This window comes from Oryctolagus cuniculus, chromosome X, assembly GCF_051225735.1.
Source record: "Oryctolagus cuniculus isolate XC-2025 breed Fujian yellow rabbit chromosome X, ASM5122573v1, whole genome shotgun sequence".
NCBI lineage: Eukaryota > Metazoa > Chordata > Mammalia > Lagomorpha > Leporidae > Oryctolagus > Oryctolagus cuniculus.
In genome coordinates, this window is record NC_142888.1 from 90,724,362 (window position 1) to 90,747,529 (window position 23,168).

The following is a 23,168-nucleotide window of genomic DNA, read 5'->3' on the forward strand; positions in this document are numbered from 1 at the left end:
CAATAGGGTACCTCAAACTCAATTTATTTTAAATGGATACATCTCCCCCCTTTTCTCTCACTTCACAATAGAAGCAAACAAAATGTTCATTCTTTTTTCCTTCACCAAACCCAACAACTTTAAACCAACCAATCCCTGTTCCTCCCAAGACAACACTGGAATAGGGGAACAATATGGAAACGTGGGGCTAAAACCAGGTCATAACTGCACAGAGAGTTTTACCCTTTCCTGGCCTCATACACAATCAAGATAACATCCCAAACCAACAAGGAATATACTATGGAGGTGGGTGAGATCATTTCTGAGGAAACAGTGTAAGTCCTCCAAAAAGAAAAAAAACTCCATTCCTTTGAGAAATTATTTTAACAGCTGCCTTGTATAAATGAAAAAACTCTACAAAGCAGTCACTTAATAAATGTTAACCTTTATTGTTATTATTATTTATTAAATGACACCAAAACATGGCAGAATGCCCCCAGCAAAACAAAGTTCAGCCAACAAACTATCAATCCTGCATTCTAGGTACTTAAAACTGCTCACTTTCTTGATTGACTGCTATGTGTCAGCACATGGTCAGTACCTTGTGTATATTATCTCATGTAGTCCTCACAATAACCCTTATAAGAAGCCTCCACCACTCATCTATCATTTCAAGGAGGAAAACTTCAACTCACCTCTTTTTTAATCTAAATATTTTTCCACTCAGTTTATGCTCCAATCAATCTGCTTCATTCTCAATATTTTCATTTTACAAAAATTTCCTTTTAGATAATATATTCATTTCAGATAGTAAGAACACATAGATGAATAAAAAGTAAAAAAAAGTTAAGATCAGTCATTATCTTTTCACCCAGATACCTACTGCTACTATTTTGGTGTTTTTAATTCCAGAGTTTTTGGTGTCTTTTAAACCTGTTTTATTATTTTCAAAACCTGGACTCCTCTATGAACAGTATTAACTAGCCTATCTTTCTCACTTAACATTGCATGATGGATATCTTTCCTGGCAATATAGATTTTCACCGCCATATTTACCATAGCCTACTGTGTGAACATTCCTTAAACTGATTCAACCAATCCAGTGTGCTAGACACTGAAGTAGTTTCCAATTTTTACTACGTGAGACAGGGCCAGGATGAACAGCCTCAGACATGCCATCTTTGGTCAATTATTCAATTACTGCTCAGGACAATGTGTTCACATATTTTAAGGCTTATGATATGTAGTGCCAAATAGCCACCACCAGGGTTTAAGAGGGCACATTTTGCCACACTCTCATTGACACTGTGGAGTATTGAGGGGAAAGTGGGAACTTTTATATGGCTCCCAATTATTTTCTGGCCAAAAACACTTAGCGGCTTTTGGTGTTCAATGGGATGATAGTCAAACAGCCCTCCACAACTAGTTTTCTCCCAGTTTTCCCAATGCATTTACTCTTACACAATCTCCATTCAAAGCTGACTGTCATAGGAAGAAGGTTCCTACCTCAATGCCTTTCTCATACCATTCCTCCCTCACTCCTGTCTTGCGGAATGCCCAGCCACCCTACCCCCTCAGGACTCATCTGCAATGGCTGCCTCCTCCAGGCAGTGTATTACACAACAGCCTGTGCCTGCTCTGTGCTCTGAGGACGCACCTCCGACAGTGAAGATTATGGATCTAGATAGCCTAGGCTATCTTTCGTTTTGCTATGTTTCTTACCTCTCCAACTAGATTATCAACCGAAGGACAAGGCGAGTTTCTTTCTTCTTTCATTCTTTTTGTCATTCCAACATTAACACACAACTTTATTAATGATACACCAATGCAAATGACAGAAGGGAGCTTACTTAATGACGAATTGGTTCACTGTCACTTATGCAGAGGAAATAGTAAAAATATTGCAATCTAGGCTGCGAAGTAAAAAGCAACAAACATGTTTTCAGAACAAGTAGTGATATTCATTCATCCAGCTAAAACCTGAAGTCCAACTAGGTTAGATGTCAGCATTGACAATACAGTATGATATTCGTTATTCCAAATTGACAGCCGAAAGGATTCCTTTACCATATAAACAAGGTGGAGAAAAGGAATAGTTTACAATGTGTGTTGCTTCCAAACTACAAAATCCAGAAGTTATTCCTGACCCTTTGGGAACATATGCTCAGTCAGTTTAGCCATGAATTTTCCAACTTTTACCTTCACCAAAAAATCATGGTGACTTTCTATCCCCAGAACCTTATCAGCACACACCTGAAATTCTTTTAAAAAGACAAAAAGTGAACCATCCCCAAACTGATTCTGAGTAAGCTCATTTTCATCCCATTTAAAATTGTCAATGATATTCTCAAATATGATCAGAAGTTTCAGAATAATCTCTTTGTTCTCCTTCTTATTAAAGAGGGAGCCCAGTGAAGATGGTACTTGGGCCCTGAAAAGGTCTCTAGCCATGGCTGGATTTTCAGCCAAATTCAGAAGGAGTTTCAAAACCTGCAGTTTGGTTTCTTCATTTCCCGCTGAGAACAAACGAACGAAGTCTGAAATGGAATTAGCAAGCATGTGCTGATATTCGTTAGTAACAGTCATATTTGTAAGCAACCTTAGGCCAGCCAGCTGCACAGAGGAGTTCAAGCGAGAAGTGACTGTGTCGTCACACACTTGATTCATGTATATCTTAAGCCTGCGCTGATTTTCAGTATTCACACTCAAGTTGTTCAGGACAATCAAAGCCTTTTCCTTAACTATGGGGTCCCGAGTATTGAGGATCTTGGCAACAATGGGGAGACCACCCAAATCACGAATAATATCTCTGTTAAATGCATAAGCCGCATTGTTACCCAGAGCAATTAAAGCCGCCTCAAGAATGTAAGGCTTTTCAGACATCTCAACCAAGCAAAGAACTTTCTGTAGCTCTTGGGGGGACAGAATGGTATCATCTGAATTAGGGGAGGCCCGTTTCTGGACAGCGCGCCGCGCTCGGGTGGCCCTGGCCCTTGCTCTGGCCCTAGCTCTGGTCCCAGCCTCAGTCCCAATCCGGGCCCAGGGTGGATACCACACTATGCTCTTGCTCTCATTGCTGTCATCATCATCGTCGGACCAGTCATTGTACCTGGCCCCCATACAGTCCCCAGCATCATCGACATCCCCGGGCCCCCCCTCAGCCATCTTCTCCTTGTTCTGTTTTCTTCCCCGGGTCAGTCTATAAATGCAATAGCAGGCACCAGCTCCAATCACTAGGCCTGCAGTCACCCAGCCTACTTTCCTGGCGTAGCCCATGCAATCGTCCCTGGCGATAGCAGGGACCAACAAATAGGGTAGTCACTCAGGGTGGGGGGAGAGGGCTGTGGGCCTGGGTGCAGGCCTGTGGAGGGTGAGGGTCTTCAGCCACTTCAAGGTCACAATGGCCTATTCTGGAGGGAGACCTGGTGGTGAAGGAAGGAAACAGAGTTTGAGTTTCTCTTCTGTTTGCGTTGCCCCATGCAGGGAGGGCTGGGAGAAGAGCAGGTGAATGCTGGGGGAGGAAATGCAGATGGTTGCCAAATCTCTATTCCTTTCATTTCAACCTCTCCCTACCCAGGCCCAGCCCATTCCCACCCTGAGCTGAGATGCAGGCAATGTGGGCCACAGCCTCTGCTGGAGCATCAGTCCCCTCGATCTAAGACATTCCCAGGAAACAGCACCCTCGCACTAACCTCCTCAAGACAGGCACTTGGCTCGCCCTTCCCTGGAGGTGTGCCACACCCAGCAATCTCTCCGATCTGCAGAGAGAACGGAGCCAGTGAGAACAGAGGGCATGATGGATTCTGACTGTAAATCTGTCGCTTGCCTGATTCAGCACCCAGGTTGTCGGATTTTTTTTTTTTTAACATCACTGCGCCATCCAAAACACTGCACATGCTTGCCCCCTCCCTAACCTGAAATGGGAGGGACGTAAGGAAAATCAGTAGGATTGGGTGAACCTGTGCAAAGGGCGGCTGATTGCCAACCCCTCCCCCACCCCAGGCAGCCCCCAGCCTACACCGACCTCTTCTGATCCACAGAAACTTCCTCCCTTGCTTCAAGCGGTGCCACCTGCTACAGCAGACCTGCAGGATGACAGATCGAAAACATAGGGACTAAGTGCTGTTGAGAGAGGAGGATTATGAACAAACTCTCTGATAGGTTTCCCTGCTGTCATCCGACCCCCCCCCACGCACACACAACACACACACACACACACACACACACCGCACGCCATTTCTCCACAGTCTGTGGAGTGCGAGAAACACACTCACACTCAGAGCTCAACCTAGATTATTCCCTTCTCTAGCTTCTCCCACCCCCCACTCCCAGCCCTCCTAGGGTCCCTAGATCTTACCCTCAAATCGACCTTCACCGATCCGGGTTAATTTCCTTCCTCTCCTCTTGCCTGGCGTTGTGCCGCAACCTAAGAAAAGCCTGGTCCCCGGGCAGAGGCTCGGACCCTCTAGACGCAGAACCAGGTCAGGAAGCCGCAGCCACGGGCAGAAAGACGGGACACAGCAGCTACTGCGTGTTTGGTGGACGGACCACTCCCCAGAACACGAAACTCCTTCCTAATCCGGAGGCCTGGTTGCCAAGGGTTTCCCACCCCTGTTACCCCTCTCCGGGTTCTGCTGACACGTCACGTTGTACCCCACCACCCCTGCCGCACCCCCATGTGCAGCCTTTCCCCGCCGGCACCGTCCTGATAGACCGGAGGCAACACCCAGGCCACACAGCTCCCTTTCCCGATTGCGGGCCTCGGCTCCCGGCAGATTCCCCTCTCCGGATTTCTCTGGGCTCCTCCCCAAACAACCCCCTGCTCACCGTTCCGCAGCATCGAAATAAGCTGCGGGCGGGACGTATGCCTTGGAAAGTGGGCAGCGAGCAGGAGAGACGACGGAGGCGCCTCCGGACTCGCGACGGTCTCCGCCCTACGCCCTCGGTCACCCGCTCTGTATGGAATCTCCCAGTCACTGACCTGCAGGGATCCGGGACAATTTCCTTCTCCTCCTCCTTCCCTCTGCCGCAGGCCCGCCCGCCCTCAAGGCAATGGGGAAGCTGGTACTCAGACGGGAACAACGACCAGGACAAGAAGGACTTCTGCACACGTCAGCTCTGGGTCACGTGACAGCTACGTCATCCACCAACTCGGGTCCCCAATTTCTCCTCCCACCAGCAGTGCGGCAGAAGAGGGCCCGCCCCCCTCCCTTCCCTCCCCCACACTAGGCCCTGTTACTCTTTCTTCTTGATAATCCCATCTGCCTGTGGTTGTGTTTCCCTTCCTTGGATTACCAGAAAGGGACAGCATCTTCCCCTGGGGCTGCCGGCCACTTGTACTTTCTTGAAAAATCGCCTCTCCCTTCCCTAAGGCTCCTGGGACAGCAGCGTCTCCCTCCACCTCCCCTCCTGGCAGCTATTAATGTCTACCATTTCCTCTGAAATCTAGTTCCACATCTGAAACGAACAAGCAATCAGAAAAGGAAACCCGGAATGAGAGTGTGTTTTTTTCACTTTCTTACTACTTTTTTGTTATTTTTGTTTGGCGTTTCTCTACCTCCAGCCAGCCTTCTTTTTATGAGAAAAAAAATCCTAAAAAGCTATTTTCATTTTAGGAAAAAAACAGGCGTGGAGGTGGGGGAGTGATGTTGGATGGCGGCCTTCAAAAGTCCCACATAGTCTCACTTGGCAGAGAATGCTAAACACTTCACTCAGAGCAGTCCTCGTGTCTTCTGGGGCCTAGCACATCACAGGACCCTGAAGCAGGCGCTGAGACCTCTGGAGTCGGTGACACAGAAAAGAGCGAGCAGAAATCTATGCGCTAGAAATCTATGCGATAGAAAGGCACGCATACTGACTGAGCGATCTACCAAAGATGTGAACAAATATACTTGGGTACAAATAGAGAATATTCTCTGTAAATGAAATAGGTGTTAGAGGAATAGTTAGGACCAGGATGGACTTAACTGAACTGGGCATGGTTTGACTAATGCCACAATTCACCTGCCATCTAGTATGTAAATTTTCTAAAGTAAGAAAAGGAATAAAATAATTGTATCCCTCACTGTTTAAATTAAGCACATTTGGCTTCAGTTGCTTACAAACGAACAACTTATAACTAATACGCAATGCAAAAACAACACGATAAATAAAAGAGTAAAATAGTTTTTCTGAACCTGAGCTCTTCAGTGAGATATTCCCTAACAGTTCTGAGTATGACTTAAAATCCACGGGCACTATGGGAGTCACCCAAGAGATGGGGGAGTTTGGGAACAGGCAAGCATCCAGGAAAATTCACATTGGTGTCACTTCTGGGAGGCAGTACGAGAACATGATTGAAATTTAGTGAACAGAAACCAAACACACACTACAATTCTGTGTTTGAACAAAAGGCATGTGCAATGAAGGGGCCTATTCAAGCAGAGGAATATACGAAAAGGAGAGTGAGAGGAAAGTGTTCAGACTGCCCACCCAGACACTGTGCAGAGGAGATGGGGCACACGGGCTGAGCTGAGCGAACCTTCTGCCTTCCCTGGTAGAGGCATGCCCGTGATGCATAAGAGCACTTCAGGCTTCCTGCACTGAAAGCCACTTCTCCGGGGGAACAAATGGCTCTGCTCTTGTCCCAAGTTCACCAAGCAACGTCCCGAAGTTGCGGCTCCCTTGTCTGTGGGGGAGAGAATGGACAGGGAAGACTGACAGGAAACCCCAGCCCCGCTGACAGTTGTATTTCTCGGGGTAAATGATTCAGTTGTTGCTCCTGTGGAGACTTAGCTTCCCCCAGTGCCCTACTTAAAGAGAGAGAATGCAGAGACCCACGGGTTTGAGCGTTCAGACCCATGACCAGATTTACGTCTAAGTCTCTATGAACAGGACTCTCTCCTTCAGAGAGCCATCTGCTTTCAGTGTACAAACAAAATCAAGGTTAGATCACGCGAGACTGAGGATGAGACCCCCAATACGGATGCAGCCTTATGGAATCTTGTCAGGGAAGCCAGGTGGCCTTGGCTCCAAGGACTACCTTGAGTATCCCCATTTCATCAGGGTGCCTTTGTAACGCTCAGCGCCTGTGGAAACTACACTGGCATGCTGTGGCGCATAGGCCCCCAGAACCTCGGTTACAGCTGCGTACGGGCTCAGTATCCAAAGTAAAACATCTGAAACAGTTTCCATTACTTCCTGAGAAAAGAAAGAAAGTGCATTTACATTTTCCATAACCTGCGATTTTCCCAGCAATAGGCTGGGCATTGTGCATCCAAGCAGACCAATCAAAAGCTCTCTCAAGAAAATTTGAATTTTGATCAGAAATAAATCCCTGAAAATCAGTGGACTGACAGCCTCCTGAAAAGACCGTCAAGTCTCCCTACCTAGACCCCTTTGAGCTGCTCCTAGTCTTCAACATTCCCTGCCTGCACTAAGCAGGTTTCCTTTCTGCTGTTTGCAACCCAACAGCCTTAACAAGACAATTACACACACACACACACACACACAAAATACAAAAATAATATATCTTTTCATGATAACAATTTTCTATATTTTATTTTTTCACCTGCCACAATCCCATTAGTGTTACCATCTGTCGATGCTTTCTGTTTCTGAATGCTATATAAGTCGCATATCACATGTGACTTAAGCTGGTTTTTTTTTTTTAAAGATTTATTTATTTATTTGAAAGGCAGAGTTACAGAGAGGCAGACACAGAGGTCTTCCATCCGCTGGTTCACTCCCCAAATGGCGGATCTGAAGCCAGGAGCCAGGAGCCAGGAGCCAGGAGCCAGGAGCTTCTTCCAGGTCTCCCACGTGGGTGCAGGGGCCCAAGGACTTGGGCCATCTTCCACTGTTTTCCCAGGCCACAGCAGAGATCTGAATCGGAAGTAGAGCAGCCCAGACTTGAACTGGCGCCTGTATGGGATGCCGGCACTGCAGGCAGTGGCTTTACCCACTACACCACAGAGCTGGCCCCAACTTAAACTGTTTTAAACCAAGAGGTTCCTTTCAGCAGCGGCTTCACATAGTCTTTAGCAGACTCAGGAACTTTTAACAGGCTGCCTGAGACTTGCTTAAACATTTTCCTTTTTCACTTTTGAGAATGGATGTCAGGCATGTAACATGTCCTTAAATAAGTGCCAGACTTCTTCTTCGCTGGTGGATGTATGATGAAGAACTAAGCAGCTTTTAAATTCTCCTCAGGTTCCATGGTAGGAATGGTGGGTCAGAGTGACAAAAAGGCGAAATAACTGAATTGTAACGCCCAGGAGACTTAAAAACCTTTGGAGAGGGAGGATTGGAATCCAGAAAGCCCTGACAAACTGAGAGAATGGTGGTCAGGGGGTATACATGGAAAGAATTGGAGGGTAGATCGAAGGGGGAAGTATTTTACAGCAGTGAAGAGAGATGGGAGCATCCTTGAAGTCTGGCTAAGTGTGCTGCAAACAAATCTGTGTTTTCGAAGCACCCATGTCTAGGACACCAAAGCATCTGTCTCTGGCAAGCTTTCCATACTCCTTAGTTTTTCCTAATGTGTGTCTTCACATAGGAACCAAAGTGTAAGTACCTAACAGCCCAAACTGAACGAGAGACAGTTGAATCTGAGCGGTCTGGGAGTCAGGCTTCATGAACAGAATTCATTTGTCTAAAATCAGGAAATAAAGGGCCACGAAAAGAACAGCATACAGGGCTGATGGTAAGAAAAATGAGGTAGATCTGTAGCAGGCTGGGATGTATGATGTGTTTGGGGATGTGGACCATACACATGTGGGCAAGCCCAGAAAGCTGTGCCAGGTTCTCGGGTTCTGAATATTCACCAGCCAGGCACGGAAGGGGCCACCTCCACACAGCGGGGGGCTCCTCTCAGGGGCCCTCCAGCTGGGGTGTCACATTTCAGTGTTCTGAGAAGGAGGCTGCCTGGAGGGGCTATATTTAGAGTCTGACTTCCCCGCGGGGACAGGTGGATGTCTGGGGACTGACTTCTGCATACTTTGGCGCTGAGTTCTGGGCATTCTTCGGAGGGGCTTGTACAGCCGGCCGGTGCCGTGCAGCTGTAACCAAAGGCATGAGATGAAAAGGTCCCTTTCTCCTGGCCACTGCTTGGGGTCCGGGCCCTCGTCCTCCCACTGGTGAAGAGAAAGTGGCGCGGACGTCAGGGATGTTGTAGGACGCCCGGTCACCCCCAGACCCTCAGCACCGTCTGCAAGGAAGTGCTGAGCACTCCCCACCGCCTGGCTGACACAGGGCAGGGAGGGCAGACACTGGGGTGAGTGCCTCCCCCTCCCCCATCCCGTGTCATCATGGAATGAACAACCCCTCTAGGAAGTGTCACTTTCCTCCATGAGATAACAGGAAATCCTCTAATTTCTGGGTGACTTATAGGTCGCATCATGAAGCTGCAGACAAGATTTTAAATAATGTCCTTCGACTGGAAAGCAGAGTGATCTGTGAGGTCAGTAATTTGTGAAATTCTGTGAATATGCAAGTTTCATCTGTAGTTGGGATCTGCACGATGTCTGTCCTTTGAAGCAAGAGTGGAAGCCATCCAGCAGTCTTCTAAGAAGGGCTCTGTCCTCTAATACCTAATTCTATGAGTTGAGCCAGGAGGAGGAAAGGGACTGGGGTTATCTAAAATGGTCACAATTAGAACATCCACTTTCCCACTACACATTCATTTATCTAGCCATCAGTTTATAAATCATGTTGAAAGCATACCGGTTTTGTTTGTAAGAACATGTTTTAAAATTTTAATTTTAATATGCTATTTAAAGCTGCTATTTCCTGTTCAGGCACAAGAAAATATTTTCAATGTGGTACCAATTCACTTCAACAAATCAATGAGGCTTCCTTAGTAGATGGAAAATCTTTGTAACATTACACATTTCTTAGAAGAAATTTTATTTTTTTCGCAGTGCAAATAGTTTTATTGTATATTCTGATTACAAAATAATGCAGCTAGAATCAACAAAAAGAAAGAACAAAAGAGACCATACATATAACAAAGGTATGAACAAAAATCTCACTGCTACCTAGACTTTCTTTTCTGCTCTCCGACCCTCGAATTTTGGTGCAGAGATTGAATGTGAAAGCTGCAGAAATTAACGAAGGGGGTGCAGGAGTTTCGGAACCCAGAAAAGGATGAGAATTCCCCAAGAAGTGTAAGCGAGGAGTAGACGTAGGAAAAGATGCTGCGATTTGCTGTAATGAGAAAAAGTCGAGTTCAATCACCAGCGAAACACGGCCCCTCCTACTTTCTGGTATTGTCATGGGGGAAAGGGTGGCAGGGCCCAGCGTGCTGGGGGGAGGTACAGGGCTGGCGGGCGCCTGCCGCACTGCTTGTGGGAGTGGAGATTGGGGGCCAGAGCTCACTGGTGACGTGTCCGTCACGTGACCAAGAGCCGCCTCGAGCAGAAGTCCAGCTAGTCGCCTCTGTCTGGGTACCAGCCCCCTATTACTCTGCAGGCGGGTAAAGGGAGAAGGAAAGGAGCCCCGGACCGCGCGGGTAGGTGCGAGGGTGAGCGCTGATGGGAAGTGGGGGTGGGGTGGGGTGGGGTGGGAGAGGGCCCTGAGCGCTGCGGATCCAAGTTCGGGCGGATCGGAGCTGTGTTCCTTTCTCGTGTACTTTCTAAATAGCGTCCCCCACCCCCACCCCACCCCGCGCTCCTTTTTAGTAGAGAGAAGTGGCGGGCTTCAGGTGGGGGTAAGGGCAGTGAATGGCGGTTCCCGAGACTCCTAGGAAAGAAAGGTTCTACAATCGGGGCGTCACGTCCCAGGTACTGATCCGTCCACCAAGCACCGTGTGCCCCTCGGGCCCCTTTGCGTTTGCAGGTGTATAGGTCTGTTGGCCTGTAGATCGCGGCGAGAGAAGGAGCAAACTGCTTCGGTGGGAACCGTGCAGGTCGGTGTGAAGGTGGGCTTAGCTCGGGACTTTGACTGAAGGTGGTGGGGGAAGGGGGACTGGGATCTATGCGGGCCGGGTCCGAGTCGCCCTCTCCTGGCCCCTTCTTTCTCCACACCCCCTCCCGTTTCGGTGCAGGGAAAGGGGTGTGGCGGCCTTTGCTGGGGAAATGGCGGACGACCAGCGCGGCGGGGGAAGCTCGCATTGGGAAAGTCAGTGAGAAATATTTTCAACTCAAGGACCTCAGATTCACAAGAGCGGATATTGGGACTTAAACGGCCTCAGTGCTCATCCATCCACTACACTTTCAGTTCTCCGTTGCTGCCTACCTGTCTTTGCATTTGTCCTTCTGCCAGACTCTGTCCCCATATCGCTGTGGAGGAAACACTGACAACAGAAGGCGAGGACAGAAGGCATTGGCCTGACTTCGGTAGAGGTTGGTGGGAGAAACTGCTCAGGGATCTTTGAGGGTGGAGGTTTGTGAGGTGAAGGGAAAGTCTACCTGAGGGTTCCAATCTCGCTGTCACCCTTAAGGCAGTCCCATCGCTGGGAACCTGAAAAAGAAATTGTGGATCCTGAGGATAGATTGGGGAACGCAGAACCAAAAATAATAATAATAATAATTTCCTAATAATCCACCTTTCCCCCAAAGTAACACTCCACCCAGTCTCTCTGGTGAACCATATAACCAGGCACAGTCCAAAACCCTAATCCTCTTTTTTGCCCATAGATTCTTCTCAAGAGAGCTACAGGAGCCTGGCAGAGGCTGAAGACTGCTACCCTCGTACGTTACACATTCTGGTCTTAAGTCCTCTTCAATCAGGTGGAGCCAAAGCACTCTCCTGTCCTGCCCTGAGGCTGGCACGGACCTGAGCATGGGACGGGCCCGGGAAGTGGGTTGGATGGCCGCAGGATTGATGATTGGGGCTGGTGCCTGCTACTGTGTTTACAAATTGACCATAGGAAGAAATGAGAGTGACAACTCAGAGGAGGAGGAGGAAGAGGAATGGGATGATGATCAGGACCCGGATGAGGAAGAGCCCGAGATTTGGTTTGATTTCACGACTATGGCTCGGCCTTGGAGTGAGGATGGGGAATGGACTGAACCCGGGGCCCCAGGTGGCACTGAGGACAGACCCTCAGGTGGGGGCAAGGCCAGCAGAGCACACCCAACAAAACAACGGCCTTTCCCCTATGAACATAAAAATACCTGGAGTGCTCAGAGCTGTAAACATGTCAGTTGTAGTCTTCGCCACTACACGTGTCCGTTCATTCAGGGACTGACGGAGCGCCAGGATGCTGGCTTTGCCCTTAGCCACGGTATCAATAGTCATTTGGCCAGCCTCTCAAGGGCTGGAAACCTGATACCCACTCCCCAGCGCACCTTCAGGGAGCAGGCTTTGTGTGCCCTGGGAAGCTCCCATGCCAGCATTCAAAGTCAGGGCCAGATTAAGACGTCCATCGCCGAAGTGTATCGGGAGACTGTGTCACGTTGCTGTGGTGCATTTCTGCAGCAGGCTGGATTCAGTTTGTTAATAAGTGTGGCGGTTATTAATGACATGCTTGCCAAGTCCATTACAGACTTGCAGTTTCCTTTGATACCAGAGGGAAGTGGACGGGCTGAGGTTCAGGCTTCGAAACTGCGGATGGGTTTGTCTGAAAAGCCAGCGCTGGCGGGAGAATGGCTGGGCTTCCACATGCTGTTCCCATTCATGGCCTTCTTAGCCCGCAGTGCAAACCCAGGGCTGCTCCTGCACACCCCTGCCTATTAAATGTCCGTCTCAGGCACGATGAGACTGGATCTCACTCCCCTCCACCCACTCAGAGCCCACAAGGTTTGCAGCTGTCAGAGAATCTGCAGTGGGTGCTCCAGAGGCGGCAGCCTTAGCTGGTCACCACATCACTTGGGTGAACGCTGCAGTGGCTTCATCGAGGACCACACTCTCATTGGCCAGGTGGGGGCTCCACAGAGCCTGCAGTCACTTCCTGGTTTTGCAGTCTGCAGGCAATGTGCACAGTCGCTTCCTCACTAGCAGCTCTCTGGTGTGCTAAAGGGATCACTTTGGTTGCCAGCTGTGGATAAAGGACATCTGCTTCCAGCATCAGGAGTGCTGCCGCCGCCTAAGCAGAGCCGCTCTGCAGAGACCAGACGCAGTCGTGAGCTTGAGCTGAAAATGCGTTTGTTGCCGCTTGGGTGAATGGGTTTGCCTTGACTCTCTCTTCTACAGGAGCTCGGGGATGGTGAACCTGCCCATCCCAAGAGTACACTGCCCTTCTAGCTACCTTATTGCCCCCAGTCTCCCCCACCCAAGTCTGCATCTGTGTATCATCAATAAAGTTGTGTGCTTTCACTGGCAAAAACCAAACAAACAAAAAGCCATGGCCCTGGTCTTTGAGCTTGCAGTGTGCATGAGGAGAAACAGAAAGATGCAGGACGCCTTGCACCTGCTCCTCTCCACACAGAGCCTTGCCTCGCCTCACTTTCACTCACCTCTCCTCTCTGGGCTTCTCACGTCTTCTCCCTTTCCCGAGCTTGGGTTCCAGGTGGGTTCCAGCTTTCCTGCTTGTACCATCCACCACCCAAAGCTGCCCATGCACCTGCCAGGTCCCTTGCCTGACCAACACTGGGAAACCCTCCAGCCAGGAATGGGGACCCTGCCTCTCCCCAGGCCCTTGCACCTCGCATGGCTTGCAAGTGGCTAGCGGTGACTGCGGATACCAAGAACCGCCTTCCCCAAGGTTAAACCTGCTGGGCCTTCCTTGGCTGGACCCAGAAATTCCTCCTGGTCCTAACAGCTGTTGATGGGACCACCCGTGTCTTGGGAGCTAGCGCCAGTGTGGCGGGGCCATCATTGTTCCAGGAGGCCTTCCTTGCATGCCACCACTTTCCCCGGGGGGGCCTCTTTGGCCAGTGCCATCTAAGGGACACCTCCTGGCTCTAGGATCCAGGTATCAAGGCTGAGGCTGTTCTGCTTCCCAGCTCGTGGTCCCCAGGGAGTTCACATGCTCTCCCCACGGCCCTGCACACTCCCCAGTTGCCCTTGGTCTGCCCTGCTCCACCTGTCAAGCACTTGATGTTAGAGACCCTGGCACACTCCTGCCTCTGAGAGGACATAACAGTCGTTCTGCCCCATCCCCTGAGCAGCTCTGACCCAGGCCGGCCCGCCTGCAGCCAAGCGACTCCACTGCGCCATCTGGGCTCAAGTCACAGCCCTCCTTCCCACTTGCTAGCACTGCCGTCCTGAAGCACCACTGTGTCTACCGGAGGAAGCCTTGGTCCTAGCCCTCACCCCTTGCCTGCTCGGGTTGGTGCCAGTCACCAGCCCAGGTCCCACTGGATTCTGGGAGCACTGCCACCAGGGCCCTCATCAACACACTGAGATGTTTGGGCACTGGGGAGATCACTGGGTCCCCTCCCCCGCCCCACCCAAAACACAGAGGTGATGGAGAATGAAAACAGCACAGAGGCATCGCTCCCAGAACAGTACAAGCCAGCCTTCCTGGGCTTCCTCGTGGAGGTCAGTGCGAGCCTGCCACAGTCTGAGGGGAGCTGTCCTGCCTGGGAGGCGCCACCCCAGCCTGAGCTGTGTGTGCTTCGTGCACTGCAGGCCCTGGTTTGTTCTTCCCCATCTCACTGCTGCCATGATGGGTGGTGCCACTAGGTACTGCCTGCCCCACCAACTCCCGCAGCTCTGCCCAGCCTGCTTCCTGTCCCTGTGACTCAGGGCTGATGCCCCAGCCCGCCCCCTCCAGGTCAGAGCACACACCACGGTGCAGACATGGAGCCTGCCAGCAGGCTCGCCCCATCTCGAGGCTGCATCTTCAGCAGGGTCCTGCGTGTCACTCTCAAAGCCGTTTCCACCACTATGGCGTCACCCGCAGAGCTGCACAGCCCTTGCCAAGTCATCTCCAGCCTTAGCTCCACAGCTGGCAGGTGGGGTGGGCACTGGCTCCAGTCTCTCTCCCAGGAACCCCTGCTGGGTGTCAGAGGCAGGTGGTCACCAGCCCTGGCTCCAGCACAGCCCGGTGGAGGGCAGCCCCTGCCCGTCCCTGTCCAGGACACATGCTCTGTGCGTGTGCGTGTGCGTGTGCGTGTGCGTGTGCGTGTGCATGTGTGTGTGTGCCTGTCTTCCGTCTGTCTGCTCGCACTCTACTCTTCTCTGCACACTAAGCTCGCCGCCTCCTTTCTACCCTGCAGGCTGCTTTCTGCTCACAGCCTCTGCTCTAGTCCCGCCTTAGACACACCCTCCCCCCTCCCTGATACACAGAGTCTGCTGGACAGCTTCCCGAGCCTTCTGCGACTTCCTTAGAACTGTGACGTCAGTGACCTACCTGGGCTTTACTCTTGGCCAGCTGCCAGCCCAGGATGGGACCGGACTTCTGCTCCCGGGGGGATAAGCAAGGAGCCTGCACCGCTGGTCGAGCGCCCCATTCTCAGGCTACTGTGGGGCGCATGCTGAGATGCGCAGGCACTGTGCCCAGCATGCCACCCTCCGTGGCTTCTTGTGTTTAAGACCCTTCTGTGGCTCAGCCCTTTCCCCCAGGACCCTCTGTCTGACTTGGGGGAGCCTCAGTTCACTGGCTGGCCTAAGGCAGGTGGCGCAGGGCCCATGGGGAGGGCCACACGGGTGCCTGTGAGCAGCCTTCAGTGCTAGATAGCTTCTTGGGGCGTCTTCCAGCCCACAGGGAGCTCAGCAGCCCTCACTCGGCTGACTTCAGCACCATTAGAGATTTGTACTGTTCTCTTGTGTGTGTAGGACAAAGCCAAGTTGCGGGATAATGTGTTTTGTATATTATTAGAAGTATTTTATACACATTTTGTAGCATCATTTGTCAGCATATGTGATCATACATTTCCTAAGATAGTGCAGAATATCTCTTGAAAGATGCACAAAGAAAAGCATAGCTTTGTCCCCCCCGCGGGCAGGTTTATTGGATTTGCACAGGAAAGGTAATAAAAGCATGAATTATCTCTTTCTGTCCTTTGTGCCTCTTTCATTTTGTACTCATGTATGCATTTCCCATTCACAAATAAATTTATTAAGAAACAATTCCTATTGTTTTGTATAAAAGCTATTGATACAGCATTGTCATCCTCTTTTGGTGAACTCACTTATTAACTGCATTATTTTACCTCTTTTTTTCTCTCTGACTTAAGTAGACAGAGTTAGCAAATTATAACAGTTTACCTCTTCCTATTCAGTAATTCATAGATCACTTCTTTTACTTATCTCATTGCAGTGTCGAGGACCTCCAGCGCATCAGTACTGAGGACACACTGTGTATTTGTCTTGGTTCTGATTTGAATGGTCGATGTTTCACTGTAAGGTTGAGGTTTGCTGGAGGTTTCCAAATAAATAATGTCATATATTTGTATAATAGAATTTATAAAGCCACAAAAATGAGTTAACTATATCAACTACACAATTCTCAGAGCCCTAATGTAGAGTAAAATAATTAGTTTACAGAAAGATAAGGCATAATGCCATTTATATAATTTTGAACAGGTGAAACACTATTGCATATTATTTGGATACATATATTTGTAGCAAAATAAAAATGGCACTGAAAGTTGTGCATTAATTTTGCAGAATCAATTGCCTCAGGGGAGGGACTTGAGCAAAATATGATATGAACAAGACATGTCACTTAATTTTATCTATTAAGAAAAATATTATAAACAAATATAGCAAAGTTGCAATGTTTGTTAATTATGGGTGATGTATACATTGATTATAATTATTTGTCTGTATTATGTGTTTGTAACTAAAGACATGTTCTGTGCCCAATACATTCAACAAAAAACATCTTCACCTAGCCTCACCCTCAAGAAATTTTAGAATATTAAAATTAAAATTAAAATTAAAATTAAAAGGAGACCTTAAAAATTTTCCAGAGGAGGAAATCACTTGCAAACCATATTGGTATCTGATTTGTTATTCATAATATTTTATGCTAAATGTCACTGTATAGATGCTGAAATCCTTAGAGAACATGTTTTGCTCTTGAGTTATATCTCCAAACATACAATCAAGCAGTGGTGTGATGACAATAAAGATGTTTTCAGGACTTAAGGTACGCATATATTTTACCTTGTTCTTTTTTTCTTAAAGATTCATTTACTTATTTGAAAGTCAGAGTTACACAGAGAGAAAAGGAGAGGCAGAGAGAGAGAGAGAGAGAAAGAGAGAGAGACAGAGAGAGGTCTTCCATCCGATGGTTCACTCCCCAATTGGCCGCAATGGCCAGAGCTGCACCAATCCGAAGCCAGGAGCCAGGAGCTTCTTCCAGGTCTCCCACGTGGGTGCAGGGGCCCAAGAAATTGGGCCATCTTCCACTGCTTTCCCAGGCCACAGCAGAGAGCTGGATCAGAAGAGGAGCAGCTAGGACTTGAACCGGCGTCCATACGGGATGCTAGCAGGTGGCAGCTTTACCTTGCTCTTTGGAAGTTATTGAAGCATGTGCTCTAACACAATGAGTTAGCACGCAGTTCGAAGGTAAATCTGAAATCCAAGAAATAGTGACCCCAACTCGGGAAAGCAATCAAGATTACTTTGATGATGAAGATGGCCAAACAGCAGACTCTGAGCAGACCAAAGTGGAGCAGGATGCCAGATGATTTAGTGTAGGGAGTGAACTCAGCAATAAAAGGGGACTTGATACATTGAATTGAGAGGTCACAGAAACCGGAAAGTGTGATAAAGGCAAATAAGGAAGGAAAAATTAACCGAAGAACCTCTAAGAAAATACTATAGTAATGGCCCTCAATGAACCATGCCTCCTGGTATCCATACCATTGTGTTGTCCCATTCCAGCCTGACTCAGGCAGTTTAAACGCAGCAAACAAACATGACCAGAGAAGAGACCTGAGCTGCCACTTTTTCTGCTCAGGCTGATCTATGGAGGATGAGACCAGGTAGAACGAAAATGAACTGTTCCAACTGAGGACCTCTAGACAGGGTTGCCAGGTCAAATATAGGACTCATTTATATTTGAATTTCAGCTGAATATAAAACAAAATTTTAGTGCATATAGTCCCCAATATGGCATGAGACATAACTTATACTTAAAAAACCGAATTGTTTAGTGAATTCATATTTAACTGGGCATCCTGTAATTTCCTTTTACTGTGCATGGTAACCCTAACTACAGGAAGAATCAGTCCCCAGCTGATCTGCCAGCTGATTGTAGCTACATAAGGGACCTCAGGCAAGAATAGCAGAAAAACCGACCATGTAAGCCTACTACAAATTGCTGATCCACAAAACAACAGGCAAATAAGATGGCTTTTTTTAAGCTGCTAAGTTTTGGAATGCTTTTTTGTGCAGCAATAGACAATAGACAAAACAAAAATGCATACTTGTTCCAAAAGTTCAGTAAATTAAGATACAGAAGGAGTCCATCATTTAATGGAATGCAAGGAAAAAAACCTAGTGAGTCTTTTAAAATTTTGATTTTTTAAGGATTTATTTATTTATTTGAAAGGCAGAGTGACAGAGACTAGGGGAGATGGGAGAGAGAGAGAGAGAGAGAGAGAGAGAGAGAGAGAGAGAGAGATTTTCCATCTGCTGGTTAACTCCCCAAATACCAGGCCAAAGCCAGGAGCCTAGAACTCCATCAGGGTCTCCCACATGGGTGGCAGGATCCCAAGCACTTGGGCCATCTTCCACTGCTTTCTAGGCATATTAGTAGGGAGCTGGATCAGAAGGGGAGCAACCACACTGGAATCAGCGCTCCCTCAAGGGATGCCAATATTGTAAGCAGTGGTGCAATGTCAGCCCCCTTATTGAGTCTTGAATGTAATAAGTGACAGAAGAACCTTGACCTTGGGTCCTAGACCATTTTAAAGCAACTATAGCGGTCTAATCTCAAGTGTCCCTGGAACCAGACCATGCCAGATAGGAAGGAGCAGGCTAGAACTCGCTTCCAAGTTAGTAAGAGGAATTCAGGTAAATACAAACTGATGTAGTTGATTTATATCTTGTACCTAGGTCTACCACACTAGAAAAAAAATATGTATATATAAGAAAACCATGGCTACTTGGCTTCCAGAACAGTCTGAAGTAACCAAATGAATATAAATGTAACACTACCAAGACAGGCCTAGGCTGTGAAAGTATCAGGGATTCAAACACTAGTGAGGGGATATCATTATCAAGAGGTACCTTCATGGAGTTTAAAAAAAATTAACTTTTTTCATGGACTTTTGAAATCAAAGAAAGTTTGCCCTTCTAATAGAAGAAATGTACTGAGGTCTCCACTTCACGCCTCCAAGTTCCACTTACTTTTACATTCTGTTCTTTAACGACCGAGCCTCCCATTAGAACTTCCTGTATTCAGCGCTAGACACAGAAAAATCCCGAACAGCATTTAGATGATTATGGTGATTTAAATGCCACTCATTGCCGAGCCATGCAGTGTCCTAGCACTTGAACCCATCTGGTATAGTTTTAGAAAATGATTCACCTAGTACTTGTGGGAATGAGATTTCAAGTAGGCACGAGTCTTAATAAAAGTGTAGCTGGCAGCATGCAGGACATAGAAGAAGATGATAAAAGGTAGAAGAAAGAACAGCAGAGCTGGCTACCCTCATTGTACAAGAGGCAAAGTAAACTGGTAGAAGTTTCTGAAATAAAATAAAATTTTCTGTATATCGATTTAAAGTTAAATTCAGCTGCTTTATTTAATTGATTTTATGGTCTACTTCCTCCACAAGAAAGCAGACTTAATAAGGGCTGCTGTGGTTGGGACATGGTTAAGTGCCTCTCCCAGGAGTTCATTCACTGGAAAGTTGATCCCCAGGGTGAAGATGTGAGAGGTTGTGGGCCTAGGGAGAGGTCGTCGTTAGGTCTTACTAAGGACGCTGTGCTCGGAAGAAATTAAGATAGTTCTCATGGGAACCTAGCTGTCCTCCAGAGAGTGACTTCTTAGAAAAGAGCAAGTTTGGCTCCTTCCCACATTCTGGTTACTTCTCTCTCTCTCTCTCTCTCTCTCTCTCTCTCTCTCTCCTCTCTCTCTCTCTCAAGTCTGGTTATTTGTCTCTCTCTCTCTCTCTCTCTCCTCTCTCTCTCTCTCAAGTCTGGTTATTTCTCTCTCTCTCTCTCTCTCTCTCTCTCTCTCTCTCTCTCATCTGCTATGATGTGATACAGTCAGAGGGTGCCCTCTTCAGACCAACCACAATGCTGACTGGGCTTTCAGCTTCCAAAACTGTGAGCTAAATAGACCTCTTTTGTTTTTAAGCTACCCAGCCTTGGGTATTTTGCTAGAGTTATAGGAAAGGGACTAATACAAAGGATTGTCTTTCTCACTCCCTCCTGAATTCCAAATGCTTTGGATCATCCTGACATACGACACAGTGCTCATAAAAATTTGTGGACTGTATGATTAAACTAAAATATCAATCTTGGAATAAGAGAGGGGCAGGAAGGATGGTTATATAAATGAGCAATAGTGTCCTATTTTCATATCAGAAAGTCATTAGTGGTACAAATGTATTTTCGGAGTTTTGAAGATAACCAAAATGCTATGGATTCTCAACTTTAGAATTATTAAAACTTTGGGCCAGGGATGATCTTGTGCACTGTAGAATCTCTGGTCTCTACACACAAGTTATTTCACTTATGCCAACCAAAACTGTCTGCAAACTATGACAAATATCACTTGTGGGGCAAAAGTGCCCCCTGCTGAGACCGACTGTATCAGAAGGCATCAAAATCAGAAAAGTTAAGAAAAGTTGCCACTCTAGAGAATCAGATTGAGTCTAGGGAAGTGCACAGAGGGAGAAATTCTTTATTTTCATCATGAATTCTACACTAATTGCTTTGTTATAAAATATATGTATTGCACTGATAAATACTAAAATTTTTTAAAAGATTTTACTTATTTGAGAAGCAGAGTTACAGACAGAGAGAGGGAGAGACAGAGAATGAGGTCTTCCATCTGTTGGTTCACTCCCCAAATGGCTGCAATGGCCAGAGCTGGGCTGATCTGAAGCCAGGAGCCAGGGACTTCTTCCGGGTCTCCCACATGGGTGCAGGAGCCCAGGGACTTGGACCATCTTCTACTGCTTTCCCAGGCCATAGCAGAGAACTGGATCAAAAGTGGAGCAGCCGGGATTTGAACCGGAGCCCACATGGGATGCCGGCACTGCAGGCTGCAGCTTTACCTGCTACGCCACAGCATCAGCCCCTACTGCAGTCTTCTTAAGGCATCTGCATTTTTAAGCTAATTAAGAGCTGTAAATACTGTTTAACACATTTTAAAAACAAATGTTGTCTTTACAAAATAATTCACATCTATTTGGTTTTATTTAAAAGTCAGAGTTACAGAGAGAGAGGTAGAGACACAAGTTCTTTCATTCATTCCCCCAAATGATCACAATGGCCAGGGCTGGGCCAGGCTGAAGCCAAGAGCCAGGAGCTTCAACCAGGTCTCCAGTGTGGGTACAGGGGCCCAAACACTTGGACCATCTTCTGCTGCTTTCCCAGGCTATTATCAGGGAGCTGGACTGGAAGTGGAGTAGACGGGTCTCAAACTGGCATCCATGTGGAATGCCAGCATTGCAGGTGGCAGCTTAACCCACTGTGCCACAACACCAACCCCCATAATTCACATCTGTTGAAACTATTTACAAAATCTGTAGTGCAGCATGAACTACTGTTCAGAAACAGAATTTTAGCTTGAACACTGGACAATCAAATTGAATAGATACTGAGTACTATTTATGTGCCAAGTAGCTGGAGATCAAACAGTAAACAAAACAGGCACTATTCCTGTGTTCATAGTGCTTATCATCTAATGGGGAATACAGTCAAAGGAAACAGGAAATACAATTAGTGTGATGAATGCTATGAAAATTAATCATGGAAAGCCACCTCAACTAAAAATGCACTGGGTAGAGGGTTATTTAAGCTTATTTGATGTTACCAGTTTTTCTCTTAGTAGGCCTGAGCTTGGTTGTAAGGACTGGAAAGAACTATGTTTGCTGTGAATTCCTTTGCTCCACTCTGCAGTATAGGGAGAGAAATTTAAAGACTTTGGGGTTACTGGTTTTTGACACCCACATGCACACGCTGTAAAAGTATTAGGTCCAATATGGGACAGCTTAAGTGGTAGACTAGAAAATGAGGAGAGAAAAGACTGGTGACAACATTCTCACCACTTCCTTTACTCCCACACTCACTCCCAGTTGAGAGAGTCACCAACTTCATCTAATATCCAATTTAAAGATCTGAATAGGGAAAAAAAAAACCACAGAATTCTGGATGTAGGTTTCCACGTTGACAATTGGTCTTTGCGAGATGCAAATATTTCTTCAAAGAGGGATTGCTTGACATGGTTATTTCAGAGTGCTTATTTGTGGTAATAACTTGAGCCATCAAATTGCCTTTCCTTTCTTCAAGATCATCCCATAGCCAGACATCCAAGAACAAAGAACAATAGAACGCTGATGGCTACACTTAATGGGGACCTTGCCAGGGATGAAAGGAACATGATTGAATAAACCAGAAGAACTAGTTTGGACTACTTCATTGCCAGGTGACTTGGGGAAAAGGGGAGGAAAGTACAATGAAATAAGGGAACAGTTCTTTAGGTAGAGATCTGGGGAAAGAGCATTGGTGGAACAATAGGTCCAAATGCCTCGTCTTTTTCCTTTGCCATCAGTTTGAAACTCACGGTGGGAAGGCGCTTGAGTGTCCACTTTTTTCACTGCTGTTGTCAAAACAGAAAAATACAAATATGTCCAGGGTGATGGTACAGGGAATAAGGTCAGTGGATTCAAAGTACTGTAGCATTGCAGGAAAAAGTAAAGACTATCAATGCACAAAAACAGATAAATATTTAGGTATAAGCCCCAAAAGAAATATGAAAGGTCTTTGTGAAGTAGAAATCATAAATGACAAAAAAAGTCTAAGTGATTGTGCCTACTTGGGAAAATTCCAAGGATGCCTATTCAAACTTTAAACCACAAAGTTAATGCAGTTTCAATTAAAGTACAAAGGGTGGGTCTGTAATAAATGACATTAATGTTATTAATTGGGTATTTAGAGAAAACTAAAATAGAAAATCTACTTGAAACCACATGTTGGCTGGCACCGTGGCTCACTTGGCTAATCCTCCGCCTGTGGCGCCGGCACCCCAAGTTCTAGTCCCGGGTGCTCCTCTTCCAGTCCAGCTCTCTGCTGTGGCCCCGGGAGGGCAGCGGAGGATGGCCCAAGTGCTTGCGTCCCTGCACCCGCATGGGAGACCAGGAGGAAGCACCTGGCTCCTGGCTTCGGATCAGCACAGCACCGGCCGTAGCGGC

The 23,168-nt window shown here is 47.4% G+C and overlaps 2 protein-coding genes across 11 annotated transcripts; one reads left to right on the forward strand and one right to left on the reverse strand.

Annotated features, from left to right (window-relative positions):
• Nucleotides 1-404: 404 nt before the first annotated feature.
• On the reverse strand, nucleotides 405-5,132 carry ARMCX3 (armadillo repeat containing X-linked 3). Of its 3 annotated transcripts, none has more exons than XM_051827453.3 (5): nucleotides 4,961-5,132; nucleotides 4,337-4,444; nucleotides 4,004-4,064; nucleotides 3,672-3,737; nucleotides 405-3,401 (listed from the first exon to the last, which is right to left on the reverse strand). In XM_051827453.3, exon 5 carries the CDS (start codon nucleotides 3,253-3,255, stop codon nucleotides 2,116-2,118), a length of 1,140 nt encoding a protein of 379 aa, XP_051683413.1. In that variant the 5' UTR covers nucleotides 3,256-3,401; nucleotides 3,672-3,737; nucleotides 4,004-4,064; nucleotides 4,337-4,444; nucleotides 4,961-5,132; the 3' UTR covers nucleotides 405-2,115. The 3 variants fall into 3 exon arrangements, with proteins under 3 accessions (XP_051683413.1, XP_051683415.1, XP_069922997.1); XM_051827455.3 differs by having other exon boundaries at nucleotides 4,337-4,566; nucleotides 4,961-5,128; XM_070066896.2 differs by having other exon boundaries at nucleotides 4,337-4,566; nucleotides 4,807-5,076.
• Nucleotides 5,133-10,222: 5,090 nt separating this feature from the next.
• ARMCX6 (armadillo repeat containing X-linked 6) lies at nucleotides 10,223-13,240 on the forward strand. Of its 8 annotated transcripts, none has more exons than XR_016228500.1 (4): nucleotides 10,223-10,468; nucleotides 10,795-10,864; nucleotides 11,003-11,300; nucleotides 11,595-13,240. XR_016228500.1 is itself a non-coding variant. In XM_089324926.1 (2 exons), exon 2 carries the CDS (start codon nucleotides 11,740-11,742, stop codon nucleotides 12,634-12,636), a length of 897 nt encoding a protein of 298 aa, XP_089181052.1. In that variant the 5' UTR covers nucleotides 11,104-11,300; nucleotides 11,595-11,739; the 3' UTR covers nucleotides 12,637-13,240. The 8 variants fall into 8 exon arrangements, 1 of the variants encoding a protein (XP_089181052.1); XR_016228501.1 differs by having other exon boundaries at nucleotides 10,260-10,468; nucleotides 10,795-10,876; XR_016228503.1 differs by having other exon boundaries at nucleotides 10,260-10,468; nucleotides 10,795-10,876; nucleotides 11,104-11,300.
• The last annotated feature ends 9,928 nt before the right edge of the window (nucleotides 13,241-23,168 follow it).

Excerpts from the sequence above, each read along its gene's own strand:
- ARMCX3 (XM_051827453.3), bottom strand. The coding sequence starts at position 3,255 with ATGGGCTACGCCAGGAAAGTAGGCTGGGTGACTGCAGGCCTAGTGATT.
- ARMCX6 (XM_089324926.1), top strand. The coding sequence starts at position 11,740 with ATGGGACGGGCCCGGGAAGTGGGTTGGATGGCCGCAGGATTGATGATT.